This window comes from Lichtheimia ornata, assembly GCF_029851405.1.
Source record: "Lichtheimia ornata isolate CBS 291.66 chromosome Unknown scaffold00065, whole genome shotgun sequence".
In the NCBI taxonomy this organism is placed as follows: Eukaryota; Fungi; Mucoromycota; class Mucoromycetes; order Mucorales; family Lichtheimiaceae; genus Lichtheimia; species Lichtheimia ornata.
The window spans coordinates 36483-50694 of NW_026695385.1; the positions used below are offsets into that span (position 1 = coordinate 36483).

Sequence of the window (14212 nt, forward strand, 5' to 3'; positions counted from 1 at the left end):
TTATGTAGGCAGCATCGATTTGCCAACAAGCTTTGTATGACATTGAAGACTTTCATGATACGCTCAAGCACCTTTTTTTATTTCAAAGTTGGTGAATTGGATCATGCTGCTAGCGTTAGCTATAAAGTTGTACCAATCCCCTTTTTCTACCCCAAGAATACATGTTTACATACACTCACACACATGCATCAAAAAGAGATTTTTGCTTTATCCCACTCAAAAGTGGTTCATGGTATATCATTTGAGTCATTGTGTAGAATAAAAGGGAGAAAACACTTATGGCATCATGGGGGGTTTGCCGACACCACCAGCTTCGTTGAACACGAGAAGTGAAATCTTGTATGCAAGTTCATCTGTTTCAGCACGAGTAGCAGCTTCGGCGTAGACACGCACAGCATCTTCGGTACCAGAAGCACTAGAATAAAAAAGCGACTTAGCTACATGACTCCTTCTTCTTCCATAGTCGCCATTATCTTACCGAACAAAGGAACGGCCTTGCGAATACTTTGCAACAGTAGCATCGATCTTCTTTTGAAGACCTTCAGGCTCCACAAGCTGACGCTCAGCATTGGTAGTCTTGAAAATGGTACGATCGGCCACAATCACCTTGACAAGGCGGTTAGGCAAGTCTGTGTAAGCTTGATCCCACTCTTCAAGGCTCCATTGTCGGTTGGTAAGGATGGCTTCCACAAGCAACATATCTGAGATGGCATCACCCACAGTTTGGTTGATCAACTCGGTGAGAGCTTGCAATTGAGAAATGGCACGCTGTTGGGCAGGTGTCTTACTATAGGTCGAATAAGTCATTTTGTAATACAATAACCCCCTCCCAACCATGAATACTTACGCCTCTGCATTCTTGATTGTGTGAAGAGCCTCAGGGCTGAAAAGGACGGTGCCATGACCGTTAGCTTCAAAGTAGACACCAATGTCATATTTCTCGGCTTCGTGATGCAAATGCTTCACACCGGTTGGGACGCAGGAAACAGGTACTTTCTATGGTAGGGCATTAGACAGTAATCATGATGATTGAATTTTCCCTAACATACCAGGACATTGGTAAGGTAGTTGGTGGAGCTACCATTGGCATAGGCGGTTTGAACAACGCCGACCTTGATGGTCTCGATATTGGCATCTTGAACAAGCTCCATGATGAACATAGCAGCAAGGCCAGCAATCTTGTCACCATCCAACAACTTGAATACGCCATCTAAATAAAGAAACGTTAATCCCATATACATAAAAGCGCTCCTTTTCTTTGCTTACCATTGTTAGCGTAATAGTAGACGATACGATCAGCATCACCATCGTATGAGCAATAACGACCACCAGGAACAAGAGTAGAGCCGACAGGAGCCTGTTGCTTGGTCTTGACGTGATCGGCGCCACACTACATACACAAGATAGAATCTTAGTAATGATCCCAGCCATTGACACCAGTCCCATTCGTTACTACTTACGTCCTTGTTCAACTTGCCCAAAGTGGTGGTATCTTTGTTGACGACATCAATCGACAAGACATCGGATCCAATATACTCGGCCAATTCAGCAAGCTTGGGAGCACCTACACCGTTACCGCAATCGACGTGCAAGGTAGAGAGGGTAGGTTTACCAGCCTATAGTGTGTGTGTGTGTGTGTGACACAAGCAATGAATGGGCCCACTTGTGAGCAAGCAATGGCAACATTTCCCGCTATTCGATTTTCCTTCTCAGCTTTACTTACCACAGCTGTCTTGAAAGCTTGGGAGAGCTTCTTGTAATAACCTTCTTCAGTAGGCTCACCATAGGCATCAGGAGTGTTGGCGGTGTTGAGGCAGCGTACAAGATAATGAAGCATGGGAGTGGTCTTCAATCCATAACCAGTGCTCTTGGCTCCAGCAGCCTTCAATCCTGATTCGAGGCACTTTACAAGTTCAGGGCAGCTTGGTCTATATCCAATCCAATGTTAGCTTGTTTGATGTTTCAAAAAGATGTTTTACCCAATCATACCTGGTATCATGAGCGTAAATGACATTAGCAGGTGCTTCCAAGTCAATGCTATGTGCACTGACGATTTGATCAATGACCTGTGCAAGGGTCTCGCCGTCGTTGGCATTGGCAAGTTGGGTGGCGTAAGTCTCCCACGACTGTTCAAGCATCTCACCACGAGGATCAACCAATTTGACACCATTATCCTGATACGCAAAACGTCAGCTTCCAGACACACCCCAACGCGTCAATAGTCATCAGCTCACCTCTTCAGGATTGTGGGATGCAGTAATCATGACACCGATAGTAGCACCATTGAGCTTTTTGGAACGAAGCGTAGCCAAGATGCCGACCTTGTACATGATAGAGTCGAGCAGATCAGCCCTGAGTCAATGGCGGTGAGTTGTCATCCTTCATCTTGCTTGCACACCTGTCAACGGACGCGTTTGGGTCTCACAAGACTTACTTTGTACGGAAACCAGCAGTGCCGTAGGCATACTTTTCAGCCTTGTTAGGGATAATGTTGCTCTTGATAGCGTTGTAGTCAAAGGTCATCGTCATGGAGGGCAATAGAAAAAAGAGATATGTGTGGAAAGAAAGAAACCAAGGCGTTTGATTGCTCGCCCCCCAATGTCTATTTTAAGCGATGAGCGTGCACGGTGTGTCACCAAGGCAACTAAAACAGGATGCACGAGCCGTTGTTCCGACATTATTACACACATGTTATTCTTGATCTCCTCTTCACGCAATAAATGTAACGTTGTTTGACATATCATATCAATGGATGATACCCCGGGATAAGTAGCTTTGTACCTGAAGAAACCCTTTTTGGGGAGGTGCCTTACGCGTTCTGCATGCAACCCTATGCGGATCATTTGCTACATTTACTGCGCACAATAGGACACAATACAATGGATGAGATGTTTGGGCTTCTACTATAGTACATCAACGGCAGCTTCTTCAATCCTCATTTAAGGTATGCCCTTGCAATGGGATACATTCACGGTTTGCGCGGAGGATCAAATTCATATAGACGAAGATGCGTCCAGCTAATAGAATAACAATGAAACTCGACATGTTGTTCGCCTCCATTATGCCAGCTATGTAGTCTAATGATGAAAAGCTCATGGAATAAAAGTCATAGAAACGAACAACCCCTCGCATGGTAGTCATTTGAATTGCAACTTGTATATGCAACGTTCACTGCTGCACACACCTTTATATCTTGACATGTACCATTCTATTATTAGCATTGCGCTAAGGATACTATGTATCTTCGTTATTGAGCAAAGGGTAATAAAATGAGGAGTGATGAGCCATGAAAAGGACCTGAGATCACGTGACGTTGTGTATCTTCATGGTAAGCCGAAGATAGTGAAGGCTAGAAAAGTCACCTCTTGTTGCACGTTAGCTGATATAGCATCATTGATACAAGGGTAACGGATAGTGGATATGCAATCACCTCTATGGGAGAATAGGCGGTTGAATAGATTAGGTCGTGTCATTCATCCGATTTTGAGACGAGGCCTTCTCGCACGCCATACATTTCTTTTCATCCACGATTCTATTTCTTATTGATGGAAAAGATCATGTTCTCGGCGAGGACATTTATTGATTCGCGATGTGTGCTGACAACAAGGTATATAGATGGTGTGGAAAGGAGGAGGACATGGTGGGGTAGTAGTAGTAGTACTCTTTATATGGTTCATCACAATGAGTCACAGATTTTAATTGCAAAAATGAAGGGGATAGTGGGGCTGTCAACTCCACACAGCGTGTGTTCTATATCGGCATGTTTCGACTTCCTAGCAACCTCACGCGTGGCAACTTGTTGCGCCAACAATTCCAACGCTATACCAGCAGCTATGCCCATTTACAGCCAAGCAAGCAGTCATTGATCCCATCGAGTGGTGTGTATCCTCTGGGCTTCCGTGCAGGCGGTGTTCATGCTGGTGTCAAAAAGAATGGCAACAAGGACATTGCCTTGATCGTCTCGGATCGTCCATGTGCTGGTGCAGCCGTGTTTACCACCAATGCCTTCAAAGCAGCTCCTGTGTTGGTGAGCCAAGAGACCTTGCAAGAGAATAGCAATGCGATCTTTGCTGTTGTGACGAATTCGGGTTGTGCCAACGCGGTGACAGGTGCCCAGGGTCTTGAAAATGCACGACGCATGCGATCGACAGTGGATAATCTTGTGGAGCATCCTATGAGCGCCCTTACCATGTCAACGGGTGTTATTGGACAACAATTGCCTATCGACAAGATCGAAGCTGGTATCAAGCATGCATATACAGTGTTATCCTCTGAACACGATGATGGATGGTTCAAATGTGCCGAAGCTTTCATGACAACGGATACCTTCCCCAAGCTCAAAACAGGACAATTCGCTGTGGATGACAAAAAGGTGACAATGGCTGGTATCGCCAAAGGTGCAGGCATGATCCATCCCAACATGGCCACTTTGCTTGGATTTATGGTGACCGATGCCTATGTGGAGCCCGCTCTTCTCAAAAAGACACTCAAGTACGCCACCGACCGTAGCTTCAATTCGATCAGTGTGGATGGCGATATGAGCACCAACGATACCATTGCCGTCCTTGCCAATGGCGCTAGCGGTGTCCGCATCGAATCCGAGGATAGCCCAGCATACGAACTCTTTAGGGATCAGCTGACATCATTCGCCGCTGAATTGGCTCAGCTCATTGTCCGGGACGGTGAAGGTGCTACCAAATTTGTCACTATTCATGTCAAGGTATGGAGGATGGATGAGTATATGGGGTGATGATGTTGAAGAAATGAATAATAACCACTTTTATATATACATAGGGTGCTAAATCGTTTGAAGATGCCAAGCAAGCTGCATCTCATATCTCTACATCGATGCTCGTCAAGACAGCTCTTTATGGACAAGACGCTAATTGGGGCCGCATTTGCGCTAGTCTCGGTCATTGCGGTGTTGACGTTGATGCCAGCAAGGTCAGCGTCAACTTTGTTCCAGCTGATGGATCGGAGAAGTTAAAACTTATGGTGACTGGGGAACCTGAACAAGTGGATGAGGATCGAGCTGCCGAAATCCTAAAGTTTGAAGACTTGACCATTGAAGTCGATCTCAACCTTGGTGACAGTGAGACAAAGTTCTGGACATGCGACTTGAGTCACGAGTATGTAACCATCAATGGCGACTACCGATCATAAGTCCTGGATTCCTTGTTTGGGAGTGTGAGAGAGCTAGCGTGTGTGTTATGTAACATTACCTTTAAAGATCATGTCATGGAAAAATAAATCGAGTGTGGGGACCCCACCCTGTAGAATTGATCTGGGGACCCTGCTGATGTAAGCTGAACTTAAATTCTTTTGCATCCCTTATATAAAACTTGTAGCCGACCCTGCAACGAACCCTTATCCCTTTTTTCCCTCTCTCTCTCTCTCTTCTCTTCTATTACACAACATGCTCTCTGATATCAACGGTGTTCCTATTGATCAAGCTCTCAAGGAAAATGGCTATGTCATTGTCGATGGTCTCATTCCCTCCGACATGATCGATGATCTTAAGGCCGCTTGTGATCGTGTCGTTGACAAGGCAAGAAAGGGTGAATGGAAGCATCGTCGTCTTGTAGGCACTCAATTCCCACCATGGACCGAGGGCACTGATGTAAGTCAATGATCATTTCTTGTGTACATGAAATAGCTTTTATTCATGCTATGATTTAGGTGTGGGGCGTCCAACACATGATGCATCCCGATTTGAAGGAACCTATCTTTGCAAAGTGGTATGGTTCTCCCAAGCTTCTTGAAGCTGTTTGCCAATTGCTCGGTACCAGCAATGAGAATCTCCAACTCGGTAAATGTTCACTTGTAGTAGTAGTAGTAGTAGTAGCATGTTCTTTATTGACTCTTGGACTCTTTCTCTTTCTAGAATTGTTCAATCTACTTATTAACCCTGAGGAATCCGATTTCGACTTGACATGGCACCGAGATGCTATTCCTGCGGCAACGAGTCCCGAGGAAGAAGAGACCAAGCTGACCATTCCCCATTATGGCACTCAGTGGAACACGTAAGTTGTTGTGTCACATGGTCCGATTTTTCTCTTTTCTAAAGCCAACATGGAAACAAAAAAGGGCCTTGTACGAGGACGAATGTCTTTACGTTGTACCAAAGTCGCACCGACGTGTTCGCACCGCTGAAGAGCGTGATATCACTTTGAATGATCCCAAGAGCCACAACATGCCTGGTCAACTCAAGGTCCAATTGAAGCCCGGTTACACAGTCTTTTATGACAATAACATCTTGCATCGTGCTGCTTACTTTTGCTCAAAGAAACGTGCCACTTTGCATGCTTCCATGGGTACCGTCGAAGGTGGCCATCATCGTGCTGCTACCATTTTCCAACATGGCCTTGACTGGATGGAGACTGATGCCTTCCGTGAACAATTGCCCGAATCGCTCATCAAGCCTTATGCCAATGTCCGTGCCATGGCTGAAAAGGCTACGGCCGGCAAGCTTGAATCTAAGCCTATCCATGAAGGTCTTTAAGTATTTACATAATCGATCCCCCTGTAAATTAAACATAATGTTGTATAATGTATATCATCCTGTGAATGACATGTTGTACCCTATGACGATTAAGGAAAAGTGAGCAGTAGTAGAAAAGAATGAGACAATGTACCCCACATTTTGGCGAGAGCCATGCGACAATGAATGAAGGCTTTCACATGATTTTCAATTCACATAGAAAAATGGAACATAGGGTGAATCATAAAAGAAAAAGTACAAAAGGGAATGCTGTAGTGAATGACTATATATATAGAATGAGAGCAGTAGTAGTAGTGTATAGTTGCTTGCCAATGCCGGTGCATGGATTGCTGCTGGAGTGCCATACATAATAGGGCCGATGAAGGTACTTTGGGTTTATACAGAGATGGGTAAATGGACGACAACGGCTTGCTCTTGTTAAAAGGGATAATCCATCTCTCCTTCTGAACTCTGTAGTAATAAAAGGTTAGTCTCATATGCGTCGATCATCCAACTTTGTTCAACAACAACTTACATCTTCATCCGGGCTGTGATAAGTAATAACGAGAATCAAGCGGAGACAGAGCATGTTGCGGTGAATAAGCATCATTGTCATGCTAAGATCCAATTTCCACACTCCCCTCCCCCCCCCCACACGTCTTATACTCCATACCCACGCATCATCATCATCATCACCACCACCACCGTTTGCCACTTACACATCTCCTAATGCGGTCTGTAATTCTCGTACACGCTCACGTAAGGAATTCTTGTTGCTCACCAGCTGTCGGATGTACTCAGCCGCTATGATGATACAAGAGGAGGTTAATACGTTTATCATCCATCGTCGTGATGGTGATGATGATGCTTACATTTCTGCAAAATGACCGATTCACTACGATGTGAATGACTCAGCGTGGGTACCATATCCACTAATTGATCAAACCCAATACGGATATTGGCTCGTCGTTTTTGCTCGGATGCAATATGGTTTGCCTTTTTCTGGGCTTCACTTAGGAGTTCATGGGGTGGTTTCCTACCACGGCCTGTACGTGTTCCACTTGATTTGCTGGCAGCTGCTGCTGATGATGATGATGATTGTGCATCGTATTTGCGCTTTTCTACCTTGCGTGGATGTTCACGAGCACCCGAGTTGGATGAGGATGAAGAAGGTGAATGTTGTTGATGTGCATATGAGGATGAGGATGATTGTGCATTGTTATGCTGATTGCTGCTGCCTGTCGAAGAGGATGTTTCTGGGAGAGGCAATACATTAATTTGGCCACCAGAAAATTGGGTTGTGTTGTAAGGTGATGAGAGCATAATGGGCATAGGTGAAGTTGCTTGATTTGATAATAATCATGTTAATAGAAGCTTGCATATAGATGACATGTTGATCTGCCCATCAGGCACAGAACACTACTCACGAGGTGGTGACGACGAGGATGATGTAGAGGAAGGTTTATCAAATCCACTAAGGAAGGATTGGAGTTGCTTTTGTTCCAAGTCTGAAAATAGAGTGTCCGTCATAGCCGCGCGATCTATATGGCGATTAACCTTGTCAGTGAATGAGCAAACGTGGCCATGTCGTTTTATGCATACCGGTCGAGTGGTCGTCTGACATAGCTTAGAGTGAACAAAGAAAGATAAAAAAAAGGGAAAGAGAATAGTACAAATATAGACCAAGACACGCAAATACAAAAAGGTCGCTTTGTTCAAGAAGAGGGCGAGTGAGATAGAGGCATGTGAAGATCAAGGCAACGTTACACCAAACGTTGATACATGCTGGTGCACAACCGGTATCATTGTTGCCAGAGAGACGGCCCGCCTGTTCTCCATGGATACCTGTCGAGTTCGCTTGTAGCATGGCATGACGCCGTATAACACGTGGATGCCATGTCTCATGGTAGTATATGAAAGAGAGGCAGCTTCAAACTTGCCGAAAAAAGCAAAAGAATCAAATGTCAACTTTATCAACCGAAAGGGGAAATCACAAGAGCACGTACTGATGATGATGGGGGAAAGGTTGAAAAAGGAGAGCGCTTCTTTTGTGTGAATGGCGGTGGTGGTGGTGGTGCCATGACACATCATCCAACAATGTAGCAACGACTTACATGTGATTCTAGAATTAAAGCATCACCAAGAATTGCTTGGGTGTTTTATTCATCTGCTTGGTTGACTTTTTAGCTACAACGTGGGAAAGCGGGGTTCTCATTCGTCGAAAGAACAGCACAAGAGAAAGCGGGCATTGGTTTTGTCCCTTTTTTATTCGATTCGCATAATGCTCTTCTAGACGGATACAAATAAACGCCATACGCCTTGTGCGTATTGTACAATCTCGGACATGCCCATCTTGCTTTCACCATATACACGATCCACAAATGTAATAGGCACCTCGCCCACCGTATAATTGAATTGTCGTGCTCGCACAATCATTTCCATTTGGAATACGTAGCCCTTCGAAATGGTAGCATTGATCAATTGGTAGAGCACATCCTTCTTGTAAAGGCTATTCCAAAAGTAATCCATGCATTAGTACATGGCCACCGTTTCTTGTATGCCCTATTGTCCTACCGGAAACTGCCTGTCAAATCGGATGACTTCGGTCGCAACATAAGCGTAGCTAGATAATTGGCACCTCGACTATTACAATTGTAAGCTTCCTCTTGCCTTTTTCTCATGTTGCTTTTACAATTCGCTTACCTGACGAGTTTTCGCTTGAGATCCCAGCCATATACGCCACCACCAGGCTTGTATCGGGTGCCACTGACAACATCGTAATTATGCTGTGCCTGTAATCTATCGCCTGATTAAGTATCCTCCAATCATGATTCATTCAATCCAATCTACCTGATCATTTGAGGAATAAACTTGGGCTACACGTATCCAGACACCTCAAGGTCAATATCGGACAACCATCCATGTTGCCAAGCACTTACATGATGTGAAAAGTCCGCATCCATGATGATAATAAAGTCACCTGTAGCAAATTGAAGACCATGCACGTATGCAGTTCCTATAATAGATCCATGGATGTCCCCCCCCCGTCAATATACCCAATTCCATGCGTCCTATCGCGTAATACAAGTACGTTACCTAGACCAAGTTTGCCTGCACGAGGTCTCAATTGCTATGTACAAACAAAACAACGCCACGTTAGTGTATCGTAGTGGGTAGACTAAGCATGAATAAAACATACGATATGGTCTTGTCCATAGACGTTTTGTAATTCACGAGCAACATCTTGAGTGCCATCGGGGCTGCCATCATCTACAATGACGATCTCCCAGTCGACGTTTTCTTGAGTGAAGGTTCTTGCGAGTAGCCAGGTAATGATGGGTAGGTTTTCTCGTTCATTGTAGGTTGGGAGTAAAACAGAATACTTGTGAGCGGTCATGGTACGATGAGACGACGCGTCTTCAACTTCAAGCACGGCGTGGCCGTTCTCTGACATAAAATAAGGAAGGACAAAAGGGTGAACATTTATCTGGACTTGAATCATTGGTTGAAATGCAAATGGTCGCCCACCCAAAGAATTTGGGGGACCTGCCCTCTACGAGTGAGCGAGCACTCTATCGAACGACATCCTCTTGCATAACACTCTCCTCGTCTTTTTACCACTTACAGACACAATCATAATAAACATCATACTTTGTTTACATCTTGGTTCATGCAGACCCCGGTGGTGCATCACATACCAGGTACATAGTAGGTTGCTATGATCAATATCATCATTCAATCACCCGGATACGCATACCGCTCTAAAGGGTAAATAATAGTTGCCTGGCAACGGTAACAATCTACATGTGGATATGAGCATAGCAACCGATTTGTGATAGCTGTTTGGTGTTGTCATTGTTTGATAATGATGATGATGTATAAAGTATTGTCACGTCACTGGACAATGAACCATGACAAAGTTCTTTCTTAGAGATCCAGGAAGACGCCTCATCAATCGATTTACCAGCCTTCCCTCCTTTTTATGAGTACCATCTACATGTAACAAAGATGTTGCCACCCATCATATCACTCTTTGATCACTAGCATCTTCAAAGCCCCTGGTAGGTATTATGGTGAGTAGTCCTCTTTGTGATCCACGTACTCAATAATAAACATTTCATTGTCATTGTTGTACAAATTCATCCTCTTTAGGCGTAAAGAACCAAAAGCCATCATAGCTCATTGTAACCAACCCACTCATCACTCATTCATCATGTAGTATTTTCTTTAGAGTGCACTGCTGCATATTCTGATTTGAAAGATTATATGTCAAATGGGGGAGAAGAGAAGGTAGGAAAGGGGGGGAAGAATGAAATGGTATATACGCAAAGCACTTGGATGACCATGTGCAATAAAGGAGAGAAAAAACAAATCAAATCTCAATCAGTACTATGGTACAATCGTCATAATCTTGAAGGGTGGATGCGAAAAAGCCGTGTACACTTTCGCGGTTGGCGAAATAGCGTGCTGCCATCACCAAGGTACGTTCCCGGATCTTGCGTGTCTTGGCTTCATCCTCGTTTAGTTCTCGGAAAAGACGTGGCAAAGGTGGTGCTGGTTCTTTCTCTTGTTCTTCAGATGACTGTTGTTGTTCATTTTCCTTGGAGGAGGAGGGGGAGGAGGATGGTGGTGGTGAAGAAGATGACTCAGGCTTTGTTTCGGATTGCTGTTGTTCTCCTTCTTTCTTGACAACCGGATCCACTGCCATCGGTTCAACATTGGGTGTATTTGGATTGCTGCTGTTGTTGTTGTTTTGTGCATCATTCTTATCCTCAGCCATTTTTTCTTCATTCGTTGTCGTCGTCGTTGTCGTCTCTGATTCATTTTTTGGTGATGGGTTGTGTTCAATCGTCTCGCCGCCGACACGTTCTTCCTCTTCCAATAGTAAATGTCCAACCTTTTCACCATCTTCAATCATGGGTCCTAACACCTTGGCCACAGCTCTGTTTTGTCGTTCAGGTGTTTCCTCATACATGTAATCAAATAAGCCGTCCGTGCTCATCAATAAAAAGTGTCGTCGTTTTTCCTTATTCGTGCCGGATGTGAGTAATGTCTTTGAGTTGGGATCGGTATTGATAGAATCAGATATCCGGAAAAAGGACACATCCGGTTCACAAGAAATGATCTTCCTTTTAGGGTCCATCTTAAAGTCGAGATCACCACAAGAGCGGGCCACATTCAATGATGGTATACGTTCGTCTCGCGATCGCACCTTGAAGAATCCACCATTGTTGTTATTGGGGGTGGTGGTCGTACTATTGTTGGATGCGTTGGTAGTATTGGAAACAGGTGAATGGTTGGCAGTAGTGCGCACAGCGCTTTGAGCAGCGTAACCTGGTGTGGATGTGTTGCTATCGCTCGACAATAAGGGAGATTGTTGCTGTTGTTGTTGTTGTTGCTGTTGCTGTTGTTGCTGTTCATGACTCGAGTAACATTTGGGGCGAATACGTGCATTTTTCAATGCTACACGCTTTGTCTGTCGATTGCCATCTTCACGTAATTTGTCTAAATCCACTCGAATCACTCGATCTTGTACTGAATCAATGAATTCGCCACCGTTTTCAAGAATCTCACGTGCTAAATGCTCGAGGTAGGGCTTGTGATCCTGAGATGCAAACACAACGTCCATTTTGTAATCATTGTCAAGACCGCAAATGAGAGGATGCATGTTGAGTTCTTCGGCTGTTTTTTGTACTGTATCAGCAGGCTTAGGTGCGGATATTAATACTGAACGTGAATCGCCAACATTGATATTGATAAGCCATTTGCCGAAAAATAGGTTGAGAATCAAAGTACATCCATCATTGTCCAACTCCTCATTCGGTGCTGTTGGTTCATTTTGTTGATCCGAGTTGGTGTTGTTATCATTGTGATTATTGTTGTTTGCTGCCTGATGTCGTCCAAGCTGTATCCTTTTCAATGCTAGATATTCTGTGTCGATTTCCTCCACCATCCTCTTGATATCCTTTTCAAATTGCTTCTGTACATCCTTATCGTCGAATTTCTCAGGGTCGTAGTTGTTGCATAACTTTTGGACGGCAGCGGGTGTGTTGCGAACAAAGTACTCTGAACATCCACGACCACCATGGCCATCAGCAAGAATGAAAAGGCGCCCAATAGCACGTTGAGTAGCATTGGAGATGACATCAGTGACACGGAACTTGTCTTCGCAATGAACTTTGGGGATCTTGATCTTGTCATGTGACCGAAAACGTGGATACGAATAGCCTTTTTGTTGTGCAATGGCAAAGTACGATGCGACACCATAGTCTTCAAAATTGATAGGGTCGATGTAATCTTGATCAGCCGGGGGTGCAGAATAAAGAAGAGAATAGCCGCTGATAGTGTCTTCTTCTGGTTGTGTGTTGACTTGAGAATCCTCTTCATCCGATGATGCCATTGACATGAAACTAGGTTGCACCAAATCAGTATTTCCCTTCTTCCTTTTGCTTCATAATCATCATCACTCTCTACTTACTCAAGGTCTTCATCCATATCCACATCCACATCCGAGTTGCTGTCAGATTCGGCACCACTGAATCCTTCCTTGTTCTTCCGACGCAGCTTGGCGGCTCTAGCACGACGATTCTTGGCTTTGCGGAGAGCTTCAGGTGTGTAATACTTTGGTGATTTCCTTTGACGCTTGCCCAGTGAATACGAGGAGGCAAAACTACCACTTGAACTCTCCACAGGCTTGAGAATGATAGGCTCATCCGGTATCTCCAAGGGCTCTGGTACTTTGACGCCATTCAACACCGTATCGGAAATCGAGTACTTGGCCTGTCGTCCCGAATTCTCCTTGTGGATAGTAAACGGATCAGGTTGCTTCAAATCCCTGGCTTGCTTGCGAGACGTCGAAATGATACCTTGAATGGTACTCTTGGGGGTTTCTCCTCTACAGACCATGGCACAATGAGTGTCATCCACGCATGCGATGGATCGGATGGGGTTCATTCTTACCTAAGCGGAAGCAGATTGAGTGCCCTGACGGCAGTGACCAATTGGGCAGCATTCATCGACTGGTTTCCATAATGAAAGAGAGTCGCAGCAATCTTCATGAAAGAGGAATTGGACCGCAATTGATCGGATAGGTTGAGATCCTTGAGTTCTGTGTCAACGCCTTCCATGATGTATACGATCTCACCAAGTTCAAGCAAGAGGCAAAGTGTTTTCGCGTGACTTTAGATTTTAAGCGGGCGATTCAAGCCGACACCACATCACATTCATCTCCAAATGAGCTTCATTTAGCATATACAATGACCAATAAAAGCAATATCATTATGTTGATGCTACGGGTACATTACGCCTTCAAACCATCGATTTACATGTTATCATCTTCTTTATTGGCTCCAAAAGACATCGAGTGGGATGCATCGAGATCCATGATCCGGTCGTTTATTCATGTACTTTTATCATCAGGAGAGAACGATAGGGCTATGAATATAAAGCGTATAGAGTGAACATGATGATAGACGAATTACTGCTACGAGGGTGATTGAACATTCTCTATTAGGAGATAGGTATACAGATTCGGCATTGGCTTTTCTCAGCTTGCTGGTCTGGTTGGTCGGGCTTTGCTGTTGTTGTTCCTGTAGGAGTTTTTGCCTTATCATCTATTGAAGCAAAACACTGGTTCTTGATCCTATAGCTTGGATTGGAAGAAATGGGAAGCGTCATTTGTACCGTAACTTTATGAGAGTTTATATGGATTTGCTATGAAGTTGTGGATCG

At 44.5% G+C, this 14212-nt stretch overlaps 6 protein-coding genes across 6 annotated transcripts; 2 read left to right on the plus strand and 4 right to left on the minus strand.

Annotated features, from left to right (window-relative positions):
* Positions 1–276: 276 nt before the first annotated feature.
* O0I10_010126 (uncharacterized protein) lies at positions 277–2529 on the minus strand (the record flags this gene model as incomplete). Its single annotated transcript, XM_058490109.1, has 10 exons — positions 277–415; positions 479–787; positions 848–996; positions 1050–1210; positions 1267–1390; positions 1461–1616; positions 1724–1928; positions 1990–2174; positions 2235–2352; positions 2435–2529. The coding sequence occupies 10 exons, from the start codon at positions 2527–2529 to the stop codon at positions 277–279; spliced, it is 1641 nt and encodes a 546-aa protein (XP_058339092.1).
* Positions 2530–3760: 1231 nt separating this feature from the next.
* O0I10_010127 (glutamate N-acetyltransferase/amino-acid acetyltransferase) lies at positions 3761–5163 on the plus strand (the record flags this gene model as incomplete). The annotated part of the gene is made up of 2 exons (XM_058490110.1): positions 3761–4720; positions 4795–5163. 2 exons carry the CDS (start codon positions 3761–3763, stop codon positions 5161–5163), a joined length of 1329 nt encoding a protein of 442 aa, XP_058339093.1.
* Positions 5164–5416: 253 nt separating this feature from the next.
* O0I10_010128 (uncharacterized protein) lies at positions 5417–6502 on the plus strand (the record flags this gene model as incomplete). Its single annotated transcript, XM_058490111.1, has 4 exons — positions 5417–5620; positions 5680–5809; positions 5885–6023; positions 6088–6502. 4 exons carry the CDS (start codon positions 5417–5419, stop codon positions 6500–6502), a joined length of 888 nt encoding a protein of 295 aa, XP_058339094.1.
* Positions 6503–7196: 694 nt separating this feature from the next.
* Positions 7197–7813, minus strand: O0I10_010129 (uncharacterized protein; the record flags this gene model as incomplete). The annotated part of the gene is made up of 2 exons (XM_058490112.1): positions 7197–7285; positions 7354–7813. 2 exons carry the CDS (start codon positions 7811–7813, stop codon positions 7197–7199), a joined length of 549 nt encoding a protein of 182 aa, XP_058339095.1.
* A 957-nt stretch (positions 7814–8770) lies between these two features.
* On the minus strand, positions 8771–9983 carry O0I10_010130 (dolichol-phosphate mannosyltransferase; the record flags this gene model as incomplete). The annotated part of the gene is made up of 7 exons (XM_058490113.1): positions 8771–8990; positions 9056–9124; positions 9185–9280; positions 9332–9357; positions 9421–9497; positions 9578–9611; positions 9681–9983. 7 exons carry the CDS (start codon positions 9981–9983, stop codon positions 8771–8773), a joined length of 825 nt encoding a protein of 274 aa, XP_058339096.1.
* Positions 9984–10853: 870 nt separating this feature from the next.
* On the minus strand, positions 10854–13608 carry O0I10_010131 (uncharacterized protein; the record flags this gene model as incomplete). The annotated part of the gene is made up of 3 exons (XM_058490114.1): positions 10854–12891; positions 12960–13376; positions 13442–13608. The coding sequence occupies 3 exons, from the start codon at positions 13606–13608 to the stop codon at positions 10854–10856; spliced, it is 2622 nt and encodes an 873-aa protein (XP_058339097.1).
* Positions 13609–14212: the final 604 nt, after the last annotated feature.